General features: G+C 40.7%; 1 protein-coding gene across 4 annotated transcripts in view; it reads left to right on the forward strand.

Annotated features, from left to right (window-relative positions):
* Positions 1 to 23,547, forward strand: part of PTPN2 (protein tyrosine phosphatase non-receptor type 2) — a 57,218-nt gene that overhangs the window by 18,060 nt on the left and 15,611 nt on the right. For all 4 annotated transcript variants that reach the window (XM_084780304.1, XM_084780307.1, XM_084780306.1 and 1 more), the window contains exons 3-4: positions 12,195 to 12,295; positions 18,844 to 18,942. In XM_084780304.1, the coding sequence (XP_084636430.1) occupies positions 12,195 to 12,295; positions 18,844 to 18,942 (200 nt within the window). The remainder of the gene's footprint in view (positions 1 to 12,194; positions 12,296 to 18,843; positions 18,943 to 23,547) is intronic.

Raw genomic sequence — 23,547 nt, forward strand, 5'->3', positions numbered from 1 at the left:
GTCTTGTCCTTTGTACTTCCTCACTTCCTCCCTCTTCCTCATGGACTTCGCTATTTTCAGCCTCTTTCTTTCTGCTTTTCTTCCTTATTACATAAGCATGCTGTACACTTCCACCTGTGCTTTATTACCTATGCAGATTTATGCATGTACAGAACAGTTTTTAAAAGAGTCTATTCTGGGACTGGAGAGATGAGAGGGACTGAAAGAGGACATGGGTTTAATTCCCAGGATCCACATGGTGGCTCACAGCATCTGTAACAGTTCCAGGGAATCTGATGCCCTCTCCTATCCTCTACAGGCACTAGACACACAAGTGGTACATAAATATAGATGTGGGCAAAATATCCATATACATAAAATTAAAATAGTTTACCAGGTGGTGGTGGTGGTGCATGACTTTAATCCCAGTACTAGGGAGCAGAGACAGGCTTGAGGTCCACAGAGTGAGTTCCATCCAGGACAGCCAAGGTTACATAGAGAAACCCTGTCTCGAAAAAACAAAAAACAAGACAGAACAAAAAGTTTTCTTATATGTATATACTAGCTTGGACCAGTCCTTTCTGCTGTGTGTGTGTGTGTGTGTGTGTGTGTGTGTAACTTCTAAAGTATCAGGGCTATATAGATGGCTCAGAAGTTAAGAGCCAAGTGTTATTACAGAAGATCTAGGTTCGGTTCCCAGCATCTACACGGTGGCTCACAAAATACCTATACCTTTAGCACATCCAGCAGATGTGTGGTGCACGTATGTTTACACAGGCGTGCTCTCTCGCTCTCTCTCATACACACATTAAAACTTAAAATAGCTTCTATATCTTCACTTTATTACTGTTTTCCTCAATTCTCATACTATCCAAGTTGTTCTCCAGCCTCTTTAGGCAAAAATTTGTTTGTCATTATCATTACACATTTTTAAATATACTTTTATGGCCTTTTTTAGACATCTTGATTTTTTTTTTTAGCTATATTTGTAAATTTTTCGTGTCAGTAAAACTGAATTACTTAGCATTCTCCCAGTGTGACTAGTTTCTAACACATCATGTTTCAAATATGGCACTCCTTACTCCCTCACTGAAGCATCGTTCCTTTGCTCTCTGTCTTCTAATGCCTTTCAGGGACAGTCCTCTCCCTGCAGTACCAACTCAACAGCCACCTCCACTGGTTGGCCTTTTCATCTTGTAGAGGGAGTTGTGGAGGTAGTGGTGTGTGTGTGTGTGTGTGTGTGTGTGTGTGTGTGTGTTAATATTTCTTTGCTTTGTTTTGAGACAAGTCTGTGTAGTATATAGCCCTGGCTGTCCTGGAACTTACTCTGTATACCAGGTTCTTCTCTAATTCACAGAGATCTGCCTACATCTACCTCCCCGAGTGTTGGGATTAAAAGCATTCCCTACCACACTCATCTGGGGCTTTCATATGTGGCAGAAACGCAACAGTTGCTAGTTTGGTTTGGAGACATTGGTTGAGAGGTGTCTGCATATGTGCCTCCAGAGCACAATGATACAGGTGTATACCCTGCTTTCTGATACTATACAGTACAGCTAGATAGGGAATTGTGTTGAAGAGCATGAGATCATACTGATGTGGGGTGTGGTAGAGCCAGGAAGGATGTTCAGATCTGCCTCAGGAATAAGATATGGCTCTGGAAAAAATAAATAAATGGTAGCCAGCTCAGTAAAGAAGGAGGGATAGAAAAACAAATTTCAAAGAAAATTTAAGATCCCAGGTCTGTCTCTTGTAGATTTGGAGTCAGCAGGCCTGAAAGTCCATGCTTTAAAACAACTTCTTCCTCTGTGATTTTTTTTTTCCCGAGATAAGGTCTCTGTGTGTTAGCCTTGGCTGTCCTGGACTCACTTTGTAGACCAGGCTGGCCTCGAACTCACAGTGATCCACCTGCCTCTGCCTCCCGAGTGCTGGGATTACAGGCATGCGCCACCACGCCCGGCTTTTCCTCTGTGATTTGTATGCCCTTCTTGTGGCCACTGGTGCTTAAACTGATGTACAGATTAGAAAGATGAAATATGGTAAACAAGGGCTGGGTGTGGTGGCGCACGCCTTTAATGCCAGCACTTGGGAGGCAGAGGCAGGGAAAAGAAAAAAAAATGGTAAACAAGCTAGGCAATGTGGCACACTCCCGTAATTCCAGCACTCTGGAGGCAGAGGCAGGTGAATCTCTCTGAAGTTTGAGGCCAGCCTGGTTTATAAAGAGAGTCCAGGACAGCCAACGCTACAGAGGGGAAACCCTGTGTCAAAAAACAAAAAAGAAATAAAGTAAACAAATTAAAAAGGGATATTTTAAAATAGAATTTGAAGTTTACTTTGTCTTAATCCCAAGATGCTTCTGTTGTCTCATGTAACTGAAACAGTCTAGAAGAGATGGGCAAGGCCTTGGTGGTTGAGAAGAGCAATGTCTTTATGCAGTTGGAGAACATTGCTGGATTTTGAAGTCTCTAGTATTTGGTATTAGGTAGATACCCCAAAAAGGAAAGAATTCCAGATGTTTGAACTGTCATCTCTTTTCATGGGTGATTAGTTTGTGTGTGCATGTTTGTGGGATTAAAAATATAACATTCGGGACTGGAGAGATGGCTCAGCACTGACTGCTCTTCCAGAGATCCTGAGTTTAATTCCAAGCAACAACATGGTGGCGCACGACCATCTATAATGTGATCCGATGCCCTCGTCTGGACTGCAAGTGTACATACAGGCAGAGCACTGTATACCTATTAAGTAAATCTTTAAAAACAAACAAAACAACAACAACAAAACCCCACACCTTCTAGGCATGGTAGTATTTGTCTCTTGTCCTGGCACTTGGGAGATGGAGGCAAGGGGATTAGGAGTTTCAGAGTAACCCGGGCTGCACTGGAACCTGTTTGAAAGGAATGAAACAAAAATAATAGGTAACATAAATTTGTCTAGTAGCAAGTTGTATATGTGCATCCCAGTACTAGCTAGATGGGTGTTGATATGTGACAGGTCTCTTCAGTGCCGGTTTTGCATAACTGAGACGCCACATACTGAATGTCTCCATTTCCTTCTTTTAGCACCTGAAACCCTCTTGTGCTTTCTGTCTTTATGAGCTTGGCTACTTTGGGAGCATGTGGAATTTGTTGTTTTGTGATTGGCTTATTTCACTTGACATAAAGGAGATGGAAGAAAACTGGGTATGGTGGTACATGCCTGTATTTCACCATTTAGGAGGCAGATTTTTATTAATTAATATTAATATTAACTGTATCAAACAACTAGAGAAACATATTCTAGAGATAACCTAAACTCAGTATATGATAATAATGAGAGTGAATGGATATTTAGCTTAAATTTAGTAGTAGCTATTTGCTATTTTGTTGGCGTTTTTTAAATAAATAAATACATAAATAAATACATAAATAAATAAATGCTGGCTTTTTCCCCCTCTGAGGCAGGGTTTCTTTGTGTAGCCTTGGCTGTCCTGGACTAGCTTTGTAGACCAGTCTGGCCTCGAACTCACAGAGATTCACCTGTCTCTGTTTCCTGAGGACTGGGATTAAAGGCATGCGCCACTGCTGCCCTTCTTCAAGTTCACTCTTTACTACAAAGAAACAGGGCTCTTTGGATGCCTGTCTGATTTCTGTGACTGGGACAAAGTGTAATCCCTTAGACAGCTGTGGCAACAAAAGCCTGTATGTGTTCCCAGCACTCAGGAGTCAAAGGCAGAAGAGTTGAAAGCTGAAGGCCAGCTTGAAAAAAAGAAAGAAAAAGGTACATGCCTTTAATCACATCACTCAGGAGGCAGGCAGGCAGATCTTTGAGGCTAGCTAGAGCTACAAAGTGAGACCCTGTCTCAAAAAATAAGTAAAAGAAAGAAGGGGGAGCTTAGAATGTCTCAAATTTCTAGGACGTGAGAGTATGATTTAAACAAATAAAAACTGATGAGAGTATGTCATGAAGACCCGAAGCCACCTTACAGTCAACTGCCTACTTCAGGAAAATTGAACATTGAATAATGGTTTCATTACCTCCTGAACAAAGTAGAAATCCACGAGTCTATAATAAAACTGGGAAATAAATGAACAACCAAGTTAGAAATAGGGAATGTTCCATTTCTATATAAGATGCTGAGCCTGGATGTGGTAGCGCATGCCTTTAATCCCAACACTTGGAGGCAGAGGCAGGTGCATTGCTGTGAGTTTGAGGCCAGCCTGGTCTACAAAAAAAGCCAGTATAGGACAGAAAAACCTTGTTTAAAAAAAAAAGATGCTGAATAATTAATGCTGCAACAAGCTATTTACACTGTTCTAAGATACTCTCATAAGTATGTACATACAAAGAGAAGATAGTAACTGTCTAGAAGAAATGAATAGGAGAAAATTCAGGATCTAAGGCTCGAAAATATCTTAGGAAGACACCAAAAGCGTAAACTATGCAATTTTTAAAAAATGAATGAATTTTAATAGGGGGGGGGGTTGTGTATCACAACTTCAGTACTTGGGAGGCCACGATAGGAGAATGCTGTGAGTTTCAGATTCACTTGGGCTTCAGAGAGCAAGACCTTGTTGAAAAAAAATAAAACAGCTGAGTTATCAAATGGTAGCACATGCAGGGAGTGCTGTGAGTTCATAGCCTGATCTACATAGGGCACTCCAGACAAGCCACCGATACACAGTGAGATCCTTGCCTAAGAAAAAGGACCAAATGAACATTTAAAAGTTTTGGAGAGTAGCTGAGTGTGGCATTCAGCATTCAGGGAGGCAGATTAGGGAAAATATTTGAAACTGGCTCACTAGAAAATGGACAGGGGCGGGTGAATCTCTGAGTTCAGGGTAAACCTGGTCTACAAAGGGAGTCCAGGACAGCCAAAGCTACACAGAGAAACCCTGTCTCAGGAAAAAAAGAAAAAGAAAACGGACAAATGGTATGAATACAGAAGGCAGATAAAAACGTAAACACATGAAAAACAACATTAGCTGTTAGAAACACTAGTTACCACAGTGGTGTTGCAATGTCATTAACGCCTACTAGAAGTGTTAGAGAAAATAACACCTCAGGATTGCAGAGAAGCTTTCAGGCACTACTGATTTTGTTGTTGTTGTTTGTGTGTGTGTGTTTTGTTTCTTCAAGACAGGGTCTCTCTGTAGCCTTGGCTGTCCTGGACTCACTTTGTAGACTAGGCTGGCCTCGCACTCACAGTGATCCACCTGCCTCTGCCTCCCAAGTGCTGGGATTAAAGGCTTGCACCACCATGCCTGGCTGTCACTACTTTTAAAATCTACTTTATTTGTGGTTCCTTACGCCTCCAGCCCCCCAGCCCTCGATAAGAGAGAAAGAAGGTTAGAAGGAACAGGGACCAGGTCTATTTAGACTTAGTTCTGCCTGGTTAAGGTCCTTGGGTTCTTTGGGGGCAATACCAGTCTCAGTGACCAAGCTATCCAGAAACATGTATGCCTGCAGGCCAGAAGAGGGCATCAGATCACATAATATGTGGTTATGAGCCACCATGTGGTTATTGGGAATTGAACTCAGGAACTCTGGAAGAGCAGTCAGTGCTGTTAACCTCTGAGACATCTCTCCAGCCCCATAGCCGTGTTTTTAAGGAACCCAAAGCTTGGGCTGGAGGAGGGCTCAGAGGTTAAGAGTGCCACCTGCTCTTCCAAAGGTCCTGAGTTCAATTCCCACAACCACATTGTGTCTCACAACCATCTATTGTGTGATCTGATGCCCTCTTCTGGCATGCAGGTGTACATGCAGGCAGAACATTGTATACATAATAATAAATAAATAAACTTTAAACAAATAAAAAGAAAGAAACCAAAGCTTTTCTCCTACATGGTTGATAGAAATGGTATAGCTATTCCCCTGCCTCTTTTCTTTTCTTTCTTTCTTTTTTTTTTTTTTTTTCCGAGACAGGGTCTCTCTGTGTTAGCCTTGGCTGTCCTGGACTCACTTTGTAGCCCAGGCTGGCCTCGAACTCACAGCGATCCGCCCGCCTCTGCCTCCCCGGCTCGGTTTTTTTTGTTTTGTTTTGTTTTGTTTTGTTTTCTCTTTCTGGTTTTTGAGACAGGATTTCTCTGTCTCTCCTACAACTCACTTTGTAGACCAGACAGGCATCAAATTCAGAGACATGACTCCTTCTGCCTTTGGAGTGCTGGGATTAAAGTCCTTTGTCTATCTGATTTTCTGTTTTGGTTTTTGTCTTTTTGTTTTGTTTTGTTTTTTGTTTTTGTAAGGGGAACCTCAGTAAAACTTGATATGTGGACCACCAGCCTGGCCACAGACTCAGAGAGATTGACCTGCCTCTGCCTCCTAAGTGCTGGGACTAAAGGTGTGTTCTACCACACACAACCTATAACATTCTTGAAATAATACAATTTTAGTAGTAGAGTCTGTATTAAAACCTTTTAAAGGCCGGGCGTGGTGGCGCACACCTTTAATCCCAGCACTCGGGGGGCAGAGGCAGGTGGATTGCTGTGAGTTCGAGGCCAGCCTGGTCTACAAAGTGAGTCCAGGACAGCCTAGGTTACACAGAGAAACCCTGTCTCGAAAAACCAAAAAAAAAAAAAAAAAAAAACCTTTTAGTAGAGTTAGAGATGCGCACATTACCTTGATGGTGATCTAATAGTTCTATACTAACACACATAGCTATATACATATAAAAGTATGAAGAATAATAAGCACATAAATGACTGTCTGTAAAGATGAGAGAATTACAGTAAGGTGATTTAGACCAGTATCTTTCCATGTTTTTGAATTTAGTAGCTTTGACAGTTGGTCCTCAGCAGCATAGTTCATGAGGGGTAAGGTTCAGTGGTGAACATGATGGTCCCTGGCTACCAAGAGCTTCATTTTAAAAGGGGAATAAAAAATGGCCGGGGGCCTGAGTGGACATTCCCTCCTTGCTGACTAAGTGACAGAGAATCTTGTCCTAAGGTAGCATTTTAAGCAAGCTCCTGTAGAACTGCTGTAGAACTTGTTCTGGAGGGTGGAGCCAAAGTGTATGTGGAGAATGTTCTGAGTGGGAGAGCAGGGCTTTCATGAACTACCTGTATTCAGAATTTGGGGGGATTCACTACACTAAAGATGAATGAAGTAAGCTGGGCGTGGTGGCGCACGCCTTTAATCCCAGCACTCGGGAGGCAGAGGCAGGTGGATCTGTGAGTTTGAGGACAGCCTGGTCTACAAAATGAGCCCAGGACAGCCAGGACTACAAGAGAAACCCTGTCTTGAAAAACAAAAAACAAACAAACAAAAAGATGAATGAAGTAGAGTTTTCAAATTACTCAAAATGTTTAAAATATAGTAGGAATGTTAAAGATTTTTGTATTGGCCATCAGGAAGGTACGGATGATTCACTGGTGAAAATAATAAAGACTGAGTCAAGCCACTCCATCTTTTCCTTTTCATGTTCTGTTTTCTTCTGCAGCAGTCGGCCTAGCGTAGGATATTAAGTATGCAAGGTAAGATGCAAGTATGTGGCTTCTCAAAGAGAAACCTAGCACTGAGCTGAAAGTTGGACATGATTCTTCTGCTTAATACAAACACGTAGACTGTTGCAATGGTGGGTTTAAGACAGAGACTCATGTTGGTCAGGAGTTACTGAGGCTGGGATGACAGGCCTGTGTGTCACCACCCCCAGGTTTAAGCTACATCCTGAGTATTAGGACTCTAGGTCAGAATAGTGGTATTGTCTTATCCATGGACCCCAGTGAGGTGATACTCTCCCTTGATCAGTACATAAAGAGTTAGGATGTTAATGGTTGAATATGATCTTAAGGAAAGTCTAGGCCCTCCCTGTTTCTCTTCAGACATAGTCTGATCAGCAGAGAGATGACTGGGATTTCTTAGAGGCCAGTGGTCTGTAGTAGTAAACTGTTTGTTTGTTTTTTAAGGATTTGTTTATTTATTATTATATATACAGTGCTCTGTCTTCATGTAGACCTGAAGGCCAGAAGAAGGCATCAGATCACATTATTGATGATTGTGAGCCACCATGTGGTTGCTGGGAATTGAACTCAGGGCCTCCAGAAGAGCAGTCGGTGTTCTTAACCTCTGAGCTATCTCTCCAGCATCCACTGAACTCTTCTGTGTGATTGAAATCCTGTAGTTCAAATCCCTTTAGTCTGAAAAGAATGATGACATTACTACCCAGTGTCAGCAAAATGGGCATGGTAGTGTATCATCTGCTTTACAAATTGTGAGGGTTGACGTGGTAACAGCCCAGTAAGCTGTGATGTCGTTTCTGGCATATCATCATCACTAAACAGTGCTCTTCGGTAGTTCTTTTTATTGTACGGTCAATGAGAAGCTGTTTATAGATTTTGTTTTCAAGTAAGCAGTTAAAATGTTCAGACTTTCATGTATGCTAAGATTTATATTTCTTCTCCATTAAAATGGTAGTAGTGATGGGACTTTTGCATAGGACTCTTTGCTTAGTTATGGAAAAAATTATATTCTGTCAGCTTTTGGAGCTGACATAGCTGTAAGCTACGCTGGGTTCTTGCCAGGGGAGTTCAAGTAGGTATAGACTAGAAATGAACTGACAGTCCGTGAGCTCGGGATGAGTCCTTGCCATGATGTACAGAGCCCTTCCCCCCACTGTTTGACAGTAACAGAGGCCTTTAGAGGAGTGATAAATTGGGTGAAATCTATAGGGTTTTCTTTTTCAGTTTATTGTGAATGTTGAAAGAGGAAGCTTCTGTGTATGTCAGCCACACACAGAGCAAGTCATTTCTTGAAAGCTGAAACCATTTCTCAGAAGACACTGAGGGTAGGAGGCAGAGACTTCATCAGAAGTGGTTGGGTTTAATTTGTATCTAATTTTAAAGTTACAATACTGTTAGATATTAAATTTCTTCATTCACTCAGTAATTAGAATTAAGAACAAGTAATAGGAGGCTGGAGAGATGGCTCAGTGCTCAGTGCTCTTCCAAAGGTCCTGAGTTCAATTCCCAGCAACCACATGGTGGTTTATAACCATCTATAATGTGATCTGATGCCCTCTTCTGGCCTACAGGTGTACATGCAGGCAGAGCAGTGTATATATAATAATAAATAAATAAAACTTTTTAAAAAAGAACAAATAATACCCTACAAAATAATAAAATATGTTCCTCATGGTGCTGCTGCTGGTACTGCTAGGAGTGGAGAAGTAAGATTGCTTGTGGAAGTGTGATTCCTTTCCCTTTACTTTATCTTTTGAAAGAGAGGAGGGGGTGGGAGAGGAGGAGGGGAGAGGGAGAGACTATGCTGATCAAGTACTGTGGACTTTGGAACGCAGGTTGTGCAACTCTTTCCATTTTGATGGTCTCACTCTAGAAAGTCTGGGGGAAAATTGTGGAAGAGGACAAAGCATGTGACTTTCTGCTTTTTTTTCTAACCCAGAAGTCAAAAGTTTCCTTTGTTGGAAATAAACAATTGAGGGGCTCCAAAGAGAGGTGCTTCAGCAGTTAAGGGCTCATGAACCCCCTGAAAGGACTCAAGTTCCCAGCATCTCTTTTGCCCTTTAACAACGCCCACATACACATGGGCTCATAACCTCTCGTGTGTGTGTGTGTGTGTGTGTGTGTGTGTGTGTGTGTGTACATTATTGAAAAATACGTTTATTGTTTTTGTTGAAAAATAAGTCTTTTAAATTAAAATAGTTAAAGATTTGGGACAACTAACACTACTGAGTCAGGGAAAGGAAACAGGTTGTCAGGGAACCTGTATAATTATTCAAACTAAACATGTGTGATTCCTGGTAATTGAAAAGACAGGGTCTTTTATCTTTGCTGAGCATTGGAAATTGTAAAGTCACAGTTTCTCAAGGTTTTGATGGGCTTTCAGTTCCTGGAATGTATATGTGTATGCTCTTTCTTAGATATTTCAAGGTGGTGTGTTTTAGTTAACACCAAAAGCAGTCTGGTTTTTCTTTTGAGTTGAAAAGCTAATGTAGCTTCCCTCTCCTCTCAATCTCTGATACAAGGCTTTACGTAATCCTGGTGGGCCTGGAATTCACTATGTGTACCAGGCTGGCCTGGAACTCAAAGAGACCATCTGTCTCTGCCTCTGCCTCTGGAGTGCTGATGTTAAAAGTGAGTGCTACATGCACTGCTCTCTATTAGTCTTCATAGTAGAACTAAATAATGATATAGCTGTGCATTTGAGATTTTGTTTTCCTGATAAGAAAATACAAATTCAAAAAAAGAAAAAAGAAAAGAAAGAAAGAAAGAAAAGAAAATACAAATTCAGTCACCAGCTGTGCTTAATTCTGAAGAGCTATTGTGTTTTACTAAGGAGTAAAAAAATTTTTTTGTCATCTGCTAACAAAATTTTAAAACTTGTTTTTTTAAACCTGAGAGAATGCAGTTTTCCTTTGTTGTTGTTGACTGGATAAATTATTGTTACACAGTGAGGCAAAAGCCTTGTGGTTGTACAAGACCTTGGGTGACTTTCAGATAATATCCAATGCCTCACTGTGTGTGCTTTTAGTCATTAAGTGTGACTACTGTAAAGTTTTGGGTTAAAGACTGAAGGAAAATAGCTGAATTCCAGGATCAGGGAACAGTGTTTAAGTTGCTAAGCTTTTTTTCTAGTCTTAGCTTCTAAGCCCTGCCTTGGTCTGGGAAAGCATTATCCAGGCAGACTCAATTCCTAGCACCCTGTGTGGGCCTAACCTGCTGAGTTGCATGTTGGCCAAAAGACTATAATTTGGTTTGTACTCTTGCTGTGATTGCAATATGAGGGAATGCATTCCTTTGCCAGGGTACTGTAGTGGGATCTAGATTTTTGTGGTTGTGTTGCTTTCTCTCAAAGCTTGCATTCTTCTGTTGGTATGCTATCCAGGAAACACAATGCTCTTTATTCTGTTAAGTAGAAAGCTGTCCACTATCTTGTACAATGTAACAATTAAAGAAGGATTGAACTGTTAACAAGACAAAAAATAAACTTTTTAATAAGTGCTTGCTGGCATCATCATTCCCAGAACACTAGTATATGTGATTTACTGTAGCAAGATCATAGTTTTCCTGTTAGCAAGTGACGTGTAATATTTACAGAGGTCTTGTGTTCCGTCCAACAGAAACGTCTGAGCTAAATTGATATGGAAACTAAAGCCATTTAATATGTTTTTTATTCATATGGAGCAGCAGTGTCTTAGTTTGGATTCTGTTGCTGTGAAGAGAGACACCAAGACCTTGGCACCACTTATAAAGGAAAACATTTCATTACAGTTGCCTGACAGTTTCAGAGGTCCATTATCACCATGGTGGGAAGCATGGTGCTGTGCTGGAGAAGGAGCTGAGAGCTCGACATCTTGCTCCACAGGCAGCAGGAGACTGTGTGCCACACTGGGTTTAGCTTGAGCATATGAGACCTCAAAGCCCACCCCCACAGTGACACACCTCCTCCAACAAGGCCACGCCTACTGCAACAAGCTCATACTTCCTAATAGTGCCACTCTGTGGGCCTAGTGGGGCCAGTTACATTCAAACTACCATAAATAGGTTAGACATTTTGGGGTTTTGTTGTAGTTGTTGTTTGGATTGTGGTTTAAAAGTGGTAGTCTAAAAGCCAGGTGTAGTAGCACACACCTTTAATTTGCATACCTGCTTCTCAGTTTATTCCTTCCTCATCTAAATGACACAAGGCCAAGTGTTGCAGTTTAGATATTTAAATTAGCATAAATTCTGAAATTTTTATTTTTTTAAAATGTAGAAATGTGTCTAACATGTTAACATAGTCTTAAGTAATGAAGTATTTTTGGTTTCTTGTAAAGAATGCAGTTTGAATGATCCAATTATCTTAGCTTCTCAGTGTTAAGAAGAGTTATTTAAATACATTGTATGCATGCTACCCAGAAGTGAAGAGGCTATTCTCATTAGTTTGAGCCCCTTACACTTTTACACACAGATACTTAGTTACTAGGCTTGAGATGACTTTTCAGTTCCAGGAAGGTAAGTGCCTTACTCATGTTACTGCACATTCTGATCAGTTTTTCATGGTACTGTAGATGGTGGAGTAGAAGCAGAAGCACTTCTTTTCCAACATCCAGTAATAAGACTGTGCTTTAACCCATTAAAAAAAAAAAAAAGAAACAGGTAATTTAGGTAGGATTTGTCTCAACTCTCCTTTGGTATTAACTTATGTTTTCTTTATTTCTCCTGTCATCTGTAACTAACATCAAATAAAAAGTAATGAAAAAGTTGAAATGACAGTTACGATTTATCATTCTTTACTTTCAGATGATCACAGTCGTGTTAAACTGCAAAGTACTGAAAATGATTATATTAATGCCAGCTTAGTTGACATAGAAGAGGCACAAAGAAGTTACATCTTAACACAGGCAAGTAGTGTGATGCTGAGCAGATGCCTGCAAAGTGGAGTTTGGTTGCTGTGCTTTAAACATAGCTAAAAGTATATCTTGGCATTTGTAAATGTTATTCGTAGGTTTCTGATTCTGTAACCAGTTGCAATGTCATAGTTTTGAGACTTTGAGTGTATTGGTAAAAAGTTACTATGTTCAATGGAGGAGATTCTTCTGAGATCACTTGGTGAATTAACGGTCTCTAACCTCGCTTTTGTTCCTGTTCTGTTAGTGGTTTGGAGTTCTCTTCCCATGTGCTCATTTTGTGATGAACAGGGAGGCCCTGAAGACCCTTTTCTATCTATCACTGCCCTTGAATATGTTTTAAGAAAGTGCAGCCATACTGAGGATAGGTGTGACCATCTGTGGGGCCTAGTAAAGCACAGTCCTACTGGGCTTCCTTGCCTCTACCCCAGCGGCCCCTCACACCAGCCTCTGCCATGCAGGCACTACCTTTCATTCTGAGATCAGAGCTTTCTCTTTATCAAATAAGAGAGGTTAAACATCAACAACACTGTAGTTTTTCCTAGTCAAAAATGTTCAGAAATATAAGCTATAATGTTTGAGAGTTTTAAGTTGTATTTTATTATCTGTCTCTGTGTGTATGTACATGTCCAGGGTGCCCACAGAGGCCAAAAGAGGGTGTCCCCTAGAACTGGAGTTACAGGCTATTGTGAGCTGTACAACATGGGTGCTGGCTACTGAACTCTGGTCCTCTGGCAGAGAAAGAAGGGCCCTTAACTGTGTCTGTAGCACCATATTTGAGATTTTAAAGAATGATATAATTTATTTATTTTTCTGTGCACTGGTGTTTTGCCTGCATGTAAGTCTGTGTAAGGGTATCAGATTTTGAAGTTATAGACAGCTGTGAGCTGCCATGTGGATGCTGGGAATTGAACCTGGATTCTCTGGACCACTGAGCTATCTTTCCAGTCCCATGTTTGAGATTTAAAAAAAAAAAAAAAGGCCAACAGATTATTGTAACCTGCTATTTAAAAGACAGAGAAAAGTATGAAGTAAAGTATTATTGTTGTTGTTTTATATATATATATTTTTTTTTTTTTTTGAGACAGGGTTTCTCTGTATAGTCTTTGGCGGTCCTAGACTCGCTTTGTAGACCAGGCTGGCCTGGAACTCACAGCGATCCACTTGCTTCTGCCCCCAGAGTGTTGGGATTAAAGGTGTGTACCACCATGCCCTGCTGAAGTAATTGTTTTTTAAGTTCAACCTAATGTATCTATGAGCTATTAGAATTTTCCCTGTCAGATAAACAAATGTTTCACTTGAAGTAAAGTAGACCCAGTAACTAAAAAGAAAGAGAAACAATCTGGTGTAAACTTGTAAAGGATACCAATCAATTCAAAGTTTACAGAACAAAAGACAGACAGACAGTATACATTTGAAAAGATGCTGTTTATTCACAGCATAGATTTAAATGGGCCCAGGTACCAAGCCTCTACCAGGGACTCAGGAGCTTGGACTTTCAGACCCTCAGGTCTTGTCCTGTCCCCTGGTGCTAACCTTTTTGTCAACTACAGTCTTTTGGTTTTTTTGTGTGCTTGGTTCTTGGTTTTTGGGTTTTTTTTTTTTTGTTTTGTTTTGTTTTTTTGTTTTTTTTTTGGTTCTTGTTTTTTGTTGTTGTTGTTGTTGTTGTTTTTGTTTTTTTCAAGACAGGGTTTTTCTGTGTAGCCCTGGCTGTCCTAGATTTACTTTGTAGACCAGGCTGCCCTCAAACTCACAGCAATCTGCTTCCCTCTGCCTCTTGAATGCTGGGATTAAAGGCTTGTGCCACCATGCCCAGCCCTACAGTCATTTTCAGAAGGTATTTTACACCTAGGAGATTCTTTGTTCTAAATTAGAGTGATGAATTATTCCCTGCTGGCACCCATTTAAGAAAATTAACAAGAAGATCCTGCCTGCCACCTCCAGTATCTCTAGTGTTTATAGCCACAGTATGAGACAGGTTTGCCTGCAGTGGTCCTGTAGCTTAACATCCAAAATATGGAGACGTGATTCAGCTGCACTGAGACGAGTGCAAGAACACACACCAGTCTTAAGAGGACTGGACCGGCTAAGAATAATGAGCTGAAAGTTCCTGGACTGTTAAGTGCCTGATGGTCACTAAAGCTTGAGTGAGGGTTTTCTTGCAAAAAGTATTCCCCTGACTATTGTCACAAGTTTAACAGCCTCATAGCTTTTATAATGTGAATCACTTGGAGTCCTCTTTCACTCAGACCTAGTGGGCTCAGTGCATCTGAGAAACTGAGCTGAGAAATCCAGCAGACATGAACACGTTTATTCCAACCCTGTTGTCACAGGAGGACTGGATGGGTTGGATGAATTAATCATACGCATGCCTTTTAGTGTAGCAGTCATTAGTGGGGATGGGGAGTGTAAACTTCTTGCTGTTACATAGTAACTAAAGTTTTTCCTATGCATAGTCATAATCATTTAGGATTTAAAAAATTTATTTATTTATTTATTTATTATGTATACAAATCTCATTATAGATGGTTGTGAGCCAACATGTGATTGCTGGGAATTGAACTCATGACCTTTGGAAGAGCAGTCAGTGCTCTTAACCTCTGAGCCATCTCTCCAGCCCTGGATTTTTAAAAAATAAAATCAACATTCAGAGCTAGAAATTCACTTTATACTGAAAATGAGCATGGAAATATGGAAAAACATGTTGTGTTAGGCTCTTTGGCTGTGACAAATGCTGAAGGGAAATTTAAGAGGGAAAAAAGAGTTTATTTTGGCCTCTAGACTAAGGTGAGGCAGAAGATTGTGGCAGCCAGGGCAGATAGAGAGAGAAGGAGCTGTGTGACAAGGGCATTCCCCCAGTGACGTGCTTCCTCTGCCAGGCATCACTTCCTGGCGCTGCCTGCTAACCTGCCAATGGGTTAGCCCTCCCAAGATGCCATCAGGTCACATCAGGCCTGTAACCCATGAGCCCGAGGTGAACATTTCATACCTAAACCACAACAGGTGCTTGCGCACCTCAGTGTTGTTGGCTCTTTCTCTTCTTAATTCTTACGATTCTCTTAGCTATCCCCACATCTTCACTCCTGTTTTGGGGACCATGGTTTGTCACTCTATTTGTTTTTGGTAGGGCAGAGCCTAAGAACCTCACACACATGAGGTGAGTACTGTTAAATATCTGAACTGTATCCCTTGCCCAGGACCTTAGTTCTCAACTCTATAATCTAAAGTGGGTGTGTGCTGCTCTAACAGAATCTGTGAAATCTTGCTGATGACACTTAGTGGACCCTTCATTCATCCAGAGAGTCAATGCTCAAATACAACAGCCTTGCTGGGTGGTGGCGGCGCACGCCTTTAATCCCAGTATTCAGGAGGCAGAGGCAGGCAGACATCTCTGAGTTCCGGGCCAGCCTGATCTACAAAGTGAGTCTAGGACAGCCAATGTTACACAGAGAAACCCTGTCTCGAAAAACCAAAAAATAAAAAAATAAAACAGCCTTCTTAAAAAAAAGAAAAAAAGCAGACATGGTAATTGGTAATGCCTGCCTATAATCCCAGGTAGAGGAGGATCGGAGGTTCAAGGCCAGTCTCAATTCATGGGGCCCTGTTTCTAAATAAAGACAACCCCCCTACCACTGTGAACATTTACATTCTAATGAGAAGTAAAATTATTTTTAAAAAGAATTAAAAGTTTTGTGGGGTGGCAAGATGGCTGAGCATAAAGGTGCAGTCCTGGGACCCACATGGTTTAAAGCCAACTAACTTCCAAGTTGTCGTCTGCTTTGCTGCACTCAGCGACACAGTGCACACTCCCAAGGGCACACACAATAAACAATAAAAGGGCTGGACGTGGTGGCACACACCTTTAATCCCAGCACTCGGGAGGGAGGCAGGCGGATCTCTAGCCAGCCTGTCCTACAAAGCGAGTCCAGGACAGCTAAGGTTACACAGAGAAACCCTGTCTTGAAAAAACAAACAAACAAACTAAATAAATAATAAAAGGGGTTTTGTAACAGGTTTCGTATAATTTAACCTTTCAACAACCACTCTTTTAGGGGCTGGAGAGATGGCTCAGTGGTTAAGAGTGCCGCCTGCTCTTCCAAAGGTCCTGAGTTCAATTCCCAGCAACCACATGGTGGCTCATAACCATCTATAATGTGATATGGCGCCCTCTTCTGGCTTGCTGGAGTACATGCAAGCAGAGCACTGATACATAATAATAAATAAATAAATCTTAAAAAAAAAAAAAACAACCACTCTGTCAAGTGCTAATATCTTATTTTACAGAGGAAGAATGTGATTTAAGTCACATGTTCATAACCGTGAGTAAGATGAAGCCAAAATTTGAAGCTACAGTTTCTTCTCTTCTGTTAGGTGTCACTGTGTATCCCTGACTGGCCTTGATCTAAGAGAGTGTTAGGATTAAAGGCATGCACCACTACACCTGCCCCTTTCTGCTATCTTATAATTGCTGTATGAGTTTGTATAAGTGATTTAACCTTCCAAACATTTATATCTGTATTGTCTGTTTTGTCTATCCGTCCATCTGTCATCTATAGAGAAATGTTTTGTGAAAACTCACTGTGTTAGTTAAGGTTACTATTGCTGTGGTGAAACACCATGGCCAAAAGCAACATGGCTTGCTCAGCCTTTCATGGGGTAGCACCACCCACAATGGGCTGGGCCCTCCCCCATCAAACACTGATTAAGAAAATGCCCTACAGGCTTGCTACAGCCCAACCTCAGTTGAGGTTCCTTCTCAGATGACTTTTGCATGTGTCCGGTACACTCATGTAGTACCTAACAACTCAATGAATTATTTACTGTGGCAATTTTTTTTTTTTGCCACTTTTATTAGGAATAGTAGTAATGAGATTTATGATTCTTTTTGCTTGTTTTGTTTTGGTTTTTGAGACAGGGTTTGTGTATCTCTGGCTGCTCTATAGACTGAAACTTACAGAGATGCGCCTGTCTCTGCCTCTTGGGTGCTGAGACAAGAGGCATGTAGCACCACTGCCTGGACTAGTGATCCCTTTTAAGGCATCTAAAATCTCATTATGATAAAAGTTCATGATAAGTAATTCCATGAATTTTAATTCATTTGTTGCTGTTGGACTGTTCTCATGTGTCTTGATAGACAGGACTCCACACATTGAGAGCATGAGAATTTAGCAGTTTGTTTCTAGTTTTTTTCATCTGATTTCCTTTCTATATCCTTGTTTCCCAGTTTGCTACCCTGACCTTTTCAAAGTTGCTCAATTCCACATGATTCAGCTTAGCATTGTAAGATGTTTCTTTGCCACCAGCTCTACTTTCTCTTCAGGCATGGCTCACTACTATATACCCCCATCTCTACGTGGGCTGTAATTTCTCAGATTTCTAGCATTTGCCCAGGTTAACCTTAGAGTTTATTCACTTAAGGATATGTATGGAGTAGAAGTGAATATTGGCTACACACCAGGAAATACATCTGCCTTAGAGATGATTTCAGTGTAGAACTACTTTAACTCTTGAGTTCCATGGGTTGGGGATGGAGGAGCCATAGCTTTGGCCTTCCCTGCTCCTGACACTTAGCAGTCTGCCACGTGCTCTGGAATTGGCTACATGTTTACAGTGACTTTAGGCACAGTAGAACTTAATTCTGTTTCAGCTTCCACTCAGAATTAGTAAGGGTAAAGCTTGGTTTTATAGCTCTCTGGTAGAGCATCTGCTCAGCTTGCATGAAGCCCTGGGTTACGTCTCCAGCCCTACACAAAGCAAGGAAGAAAGTCATAGCCTGGACATGCCTTTCATTGCTTGTCTTTTTTTTTTTTTAAACCCTATGCTATCATTAACCCAAATGTAAAAGCAATTGGAATTGTATATTTGATTTTTTCCTCCTCCAGCAAATTTTATAATGTGGGCTATTGTTTACTTTTAACTCTGCCAGATGACACTGGGCACAACAAACTGATTTGCAGGGACTTTTCATGATTACCTGCAAATGATTGCCACCGCAAATTCTTTTGTGTCAAAGAGGGCTGGTTAGTTGGTCAATAATGACATAAACTTCCCCACTTCACACTTGATGATCTATGTGAGATAGCACCTGTCTGTTACAGAAACTGAAAGAGACGAGTTTCCTTTTTTGATATCCTTTGTAGCTAGAATGTGATTAGCCTGCATGTTATACTATAGGCATCTTTGGTAATGCCAACAAAGCCATATAATATGACAGTATCAGAAACAGTGAACTAGCTTGACTCTGTTTGGGACAAAATCTTGCCTGTATTTTATCATTTGTTATTTAAACCTGTTTATCCAGCTCTTAACTCTGACAGACATCAGTTCTTTTTCTGCTTAAGTAAATAAACTGTCTTACAGGGGCGGGGCAGGGGGGCGTGTTGTTGAATGCAGACTGTATTTTGAATCTAAGTGCATTTAAAGTCTTGATTTGCTTAGCGTGGCCTAATCCACTAGTTATCACAGTGCAGTCCAGAAGCATCCTTGAAGCTGTGTCCTTTCCTAGCTCCTCTCCCTGATCTGCTCTTGTTCAATTATTACAGGGTCCACTTCCTAACACATGTTGCCACTTCTGGCTCATGGTGTGGCAGCAAAAGACCAAAGCAATCGTCATGTTAAACCGAACTGTAGAGAAAGAATCGGTGAGTAATATGTAATACTAATGGTTTTAGCACGCTGTGTGTGATCATTAGATTACAAATTTTTCAGTTAGGTAGATACTCACTTATTATTTTGGGTCTTTGGTAACTAAAAGCTAGAGCCAGAATGCTTCTGACCAGAAAACTAATGGGTGCTTTTCCTTCCTTTCATTTTCATTATAATTTTTAAAAGTTCATTTTATGTAGTTATGGTACCATATAGCTTACTCTGCTGCATAAACACATTTTTATTCAAGTAGAGGTGATGTATTGAGTGTGTTCCTTACCTTGCCTCCTCACCCTCTCCTTTCTCCCACTTCCCTTTTTAGCGTTTTTTTGTACTCCTGTTTTCATGTCTGTTTCCTAGATTTTGTAAAGATAGATGAATTAGAAAAAACATGTGTTTGTCTTTCTGAGATTATTGTATTTCACTCGATAAATTTATCTTAGTTGCATCCATATTTCTGCAAATGGCATAACTTTGCTATTTTTTGCTTAAAGCTTTTGATTCTGTAAATATACCACATTTTCTTTGTCCATTCCTCTGTCGTTAGACACCTGAATTGGTTTCTTTCTTTTTTTCTTTTTTTAAATGACATTAGATGAAGAGTTTATTAAATAAGCCTGGGGAGAGAAGGAAAGGGAGGAGGGGTACCCCAGAGAGACAGAGGAAGAGAGGAAGGTGGTAAGAGGCTCAGTTGGTTTCTTAACTTAGCTTTTGTGAGTACTGGTAAAATGCAGGTCTCTCTGTGATGTGTTGCCTTGGAGCCCTGTGGTTAGATACCCAGAAATGATAGCACTGAGTCATGTGGTAGCTCTAATTTCAGTTTTGTGTGGAACCTCTCTGCTGATTTCCATTGTGTCTGACTAGTTTACATTTCAATTAGCAGCATCTAACAGCTCCCTTCTGCCCACATCCTTTCCAGCAGAGTTTTTTTTGGGTTTTATTTTGGATTTTGTTGTTGTTGTTACTGTTGTTTTTGTTTATTTTGTGTAGCTCTGGCCACCCTGGAACTCTCTATATAGACCAGGCTGGCCTCACACAGATCCATCCTCCTGCAGGGCGTGGTGGTGCACTCCTTTATTCCCAGCACTTGGGAGGTAGAGGCAGGTGAATCATTGTGAGTTCAGAGCCATCCTGGTCTACAAAGAGAGTCCAGGACAGCCAAGGCTACACAGAGAAACCCTGTCTCAAAGAAACAAAAACAAAAACAGAGATCCTCCTGCCTCTGCCTCCTGAATGCTGGAATTAAAAGTGTGCATCAGTATGCCCAACAGCTACTTTTTTTCCACTGTCATCCTAACTAGAGTGAGATGGGTGTTTCAGTGCAGTTTTAGTTTGCATTTCTCTGATAGCTAGTTAGGCTGAACCTTCTTTGTATATAATGGTCATTTGTGTCTCAGCTTGTCTGTTCATTTTTTATTTTGTTTTGTTTGTTTTGACTTTGGTTTTGGTTTTTCCAGACAAGGTTTCTCTGTGTAGCCTTGCCTGTCCTCATTCACTTTGTAGACCAGGCTAGCCTGGAACTCACAGAGATCCACCTGCTTCTGCCTCTCAAATGCTGGGATTAAAGGCTCGTGCCACACGCCTGGCTTGTCTGTTCATTTCATTAGCCCATTTATTGACTGAGTTGTTTGTCTTTTTGTTCAGTTCTTTTGAGTTCTTTATATATTTTAGCTATTAGTCCTGTGTCAGATAAATTAGATAGCAAATATTTTCACCATTAGGTAGGTTCTGTTCACTTTTTGTTTTTCTGTAAGACAACTTTAATTTCATGAAGTTTCTTTTGTCGTCTATTTGCAGAATTTTAAGTGAGTAGAGTCCTGTTAAAAGTCATTGCATAGGTGGGTGGGTGTGTCCATGCTTGCTAGAGGGAGAAGAGTTTATTCAGTGTTATCTGTTTGTTTGTTTATTTATTTATTTATTTATTTTTGAGTCAACTTGGGGTCCCTGTTTTGACTAGATTGGCTGTGAGCCCTCAGGATCTGCCTTTATCTACCCATCCACTCCTCCCCCAGTGGATCATCTGCATCAGAAGTCACCTGACTGAAGCTGTGTTGGCTTCTCTCTGGCTTCTCTTTGTGTTTCTCCTTTTGACAGTGCCATACTGTTTTGTTATTATGGCATAGGCTTCTTCCTTTCCTATGTGTATCCCACTCATTTTCTTCTGCCTTACTGCTCTAGTTAAGACTTCAAGCACCATATTGAATTAAGAGTAGAGAAAGGAAAACCTTTGTCTTGTGTCTGATTTTAGGCAACTTGTTTAGAAATTTTCTCCATCTGGTGTTATGTTGGCTATAGGTTTGTCATATATAGCCTCTATTGTGTTAAAATATGTCCTTTCTATTTCTAGTCTCCTTAGGACTTTTGTCATGAGGGATGTCTTTTTCAACATCATGTGATTTCTGTCCTTGGGTCACTTTATGTGGTGGAGTACGTTGATTTGCATATGTTGACCATCCCTGCATCTCTGGAATGAAGCCAGCTTGATCATGGTGAATGATCTCTTTTCTGTGTTTTTGAATTCAGTTTGCAAGTATTATATTGAGAATTTTGCAGTTATGCTCATCAGAGACAGCGGCCTATTAATTGTGTGTTCTGCCTTCTTTGACATTATTAGAGTAATGCTTGTTTCATAAAATGAATTTGCTAGTATTTGTTTTACTGATTCTTTATTTTTTCTTTAGTTTTGGTTTCATTATTTTTTTTTTCTCTGAGCTTAATTCTTACCATCTACTACTTTGGGGTTCAGCTTGTTCTTGTTTTTTCATAGCAAGCCCTGAGATACATTTTTTGTCTTCAGTGACCCATTTCTCATTCAGTGGTGTGTTTTTCTTTTTGTTGTTTTCTTTTTTGTGTGTTGTTTTTAATCTACGTATCTGTGTATGGTCCTCTTATAATAGTATAGGTATGCCGTTTTTTAGAAACATTGTCAATTTATAGGTGGTTCCACTACCAGAGGAAAACAGCTCTGAAAGCCGGGCAGAGTGGTGCCCACCTTTGTTCCCATCATTCTAGAGGCAGGCAGGGTTTCAATGAATTCAGGCCAGCCTGAGGCACATGGTGAGTTCCGGGATAGCCAGGGCTATATAATGAGACCATATCTTTAAAAAAAGAAAAAAGGAAAATAATCTCTGTCTCCCTACAGCCTAATGAGCTCCTCCCACCCTCCATGCTAGATAGATAGTTAAAGGGCTCAATTTTTATACAGATCTCCTAGGGGTTAATCCCAGCCCCTGGGAGTTGAGACAGTATTCCACAACAGAGATCTAATTGAAAGGAAGTTTTTTTTTGATCTGCTGATAAGAACATGTAATCTATAGTGTTTGCAAAGTGTTCTCTAAATGTCTGTTAGGTCCTTTTGATCTGTGATGTCATTTAGCTCAGGTTATATTTTGTCAGGACGAGTGAGAGAGATTCTCTCACTCAATCTGGAGCTTACATGAGCTAAATTGACTTGGCCAGTGTGCCCCTGGGATTCACTTGTCACTGCTTCTCTGTATCTGTGTGTTCACTGTCAGGCCCAGCTGTGTGCTGTGGTGCTGGGATCCTGTCTCAGTGGCTCACTTTGTCCACTAAGAGGTCTCCTCGGTACTCTCCTTGGTTTCTTTGGAACTTGACCCAGTTTACTCTCATTAAAGAACTTTACGGTGGGACTAGAGAATAGTAATTTTTGGAGGCATCATACTGCCTTGGCTTTTTGTTTCCTCTGTTTCTCTTTTGCCTATGTGTATCTGAGGTTAGATTGTTCTTCGTAGGGTGTGTGTGTATAATCATTCCCTGTGTAGTTTTGGCTGACCTGGACTCACTTTGTAGACCAAGCTGTCCATAAACTCACGGAGATCTGCCTCCCAAGTGCCTCTTTATTGCTCCCTGAAGATTAGATAACATGATAAGCAACAAATGTTCTAAACCTCTAAGCAATCGTTTTCTTTAACATTAATTTTTTTTCCAAAATATGTCTTGCCATTTGATCAGTTTTTGCAAGGAAACAATTTTGTCCTTTTATTATATAGCTTCAATTTCTCCCTTCCTTCCTTCTTTCCTTTGTAAAGGATTATTTTTGTTTGTTTAAAGATTTATTTATTTTATGTATGAGTGCTCTATTTGCATGTATACCTGCACGCCACAAGAGGGCACCAGATCTCAGAACAGATGGTTATGAGCCACCATGTGGTTGCTGAGAATTGAATTCAGGACCTCTGGAAGAGCAGACAGTGCCCTTAACTGTTGAGCCATCTCTCCAGCCCCTAAAGGATTATTAAATCATAGACGGGATCTGTTCTGTTTCTGTTTGTCATTGCTGGTGTCTTCTGTGTCCCTTCAGTATATATATGTTGGATTCTTCATATTTGTCCTGTTCTCCTTAATGCTGTTTGGATTTCTCTTTTTACTGTAAGATGTAATCCTTATCTAACTCTTACACTTCATTGGTTACACTTAACCTGTGCCATTATTTTAGGCGTCAAGACAAAACAGAAGGGCTTATTCTTCTAGTTGGTGGGCCTGCAGCTTTCTCTGCACACCAGGCTGGCCTTGAACTCACAGCGGTCCACCTGCCTCTGCCTCCCAAGCGCTGGCATTAAAGGTGTGCGCCACCACCGCTC

This window comes from Acomys minous (assembly GCF_964271855.1).
Source record: "Acomys minous genome assembly, chromosome: 4".
NCBI lineage: Eukaryota > Metazoa > Chordata > Mammalia > Rodentia > Muridae > Acomys > Acomys minous.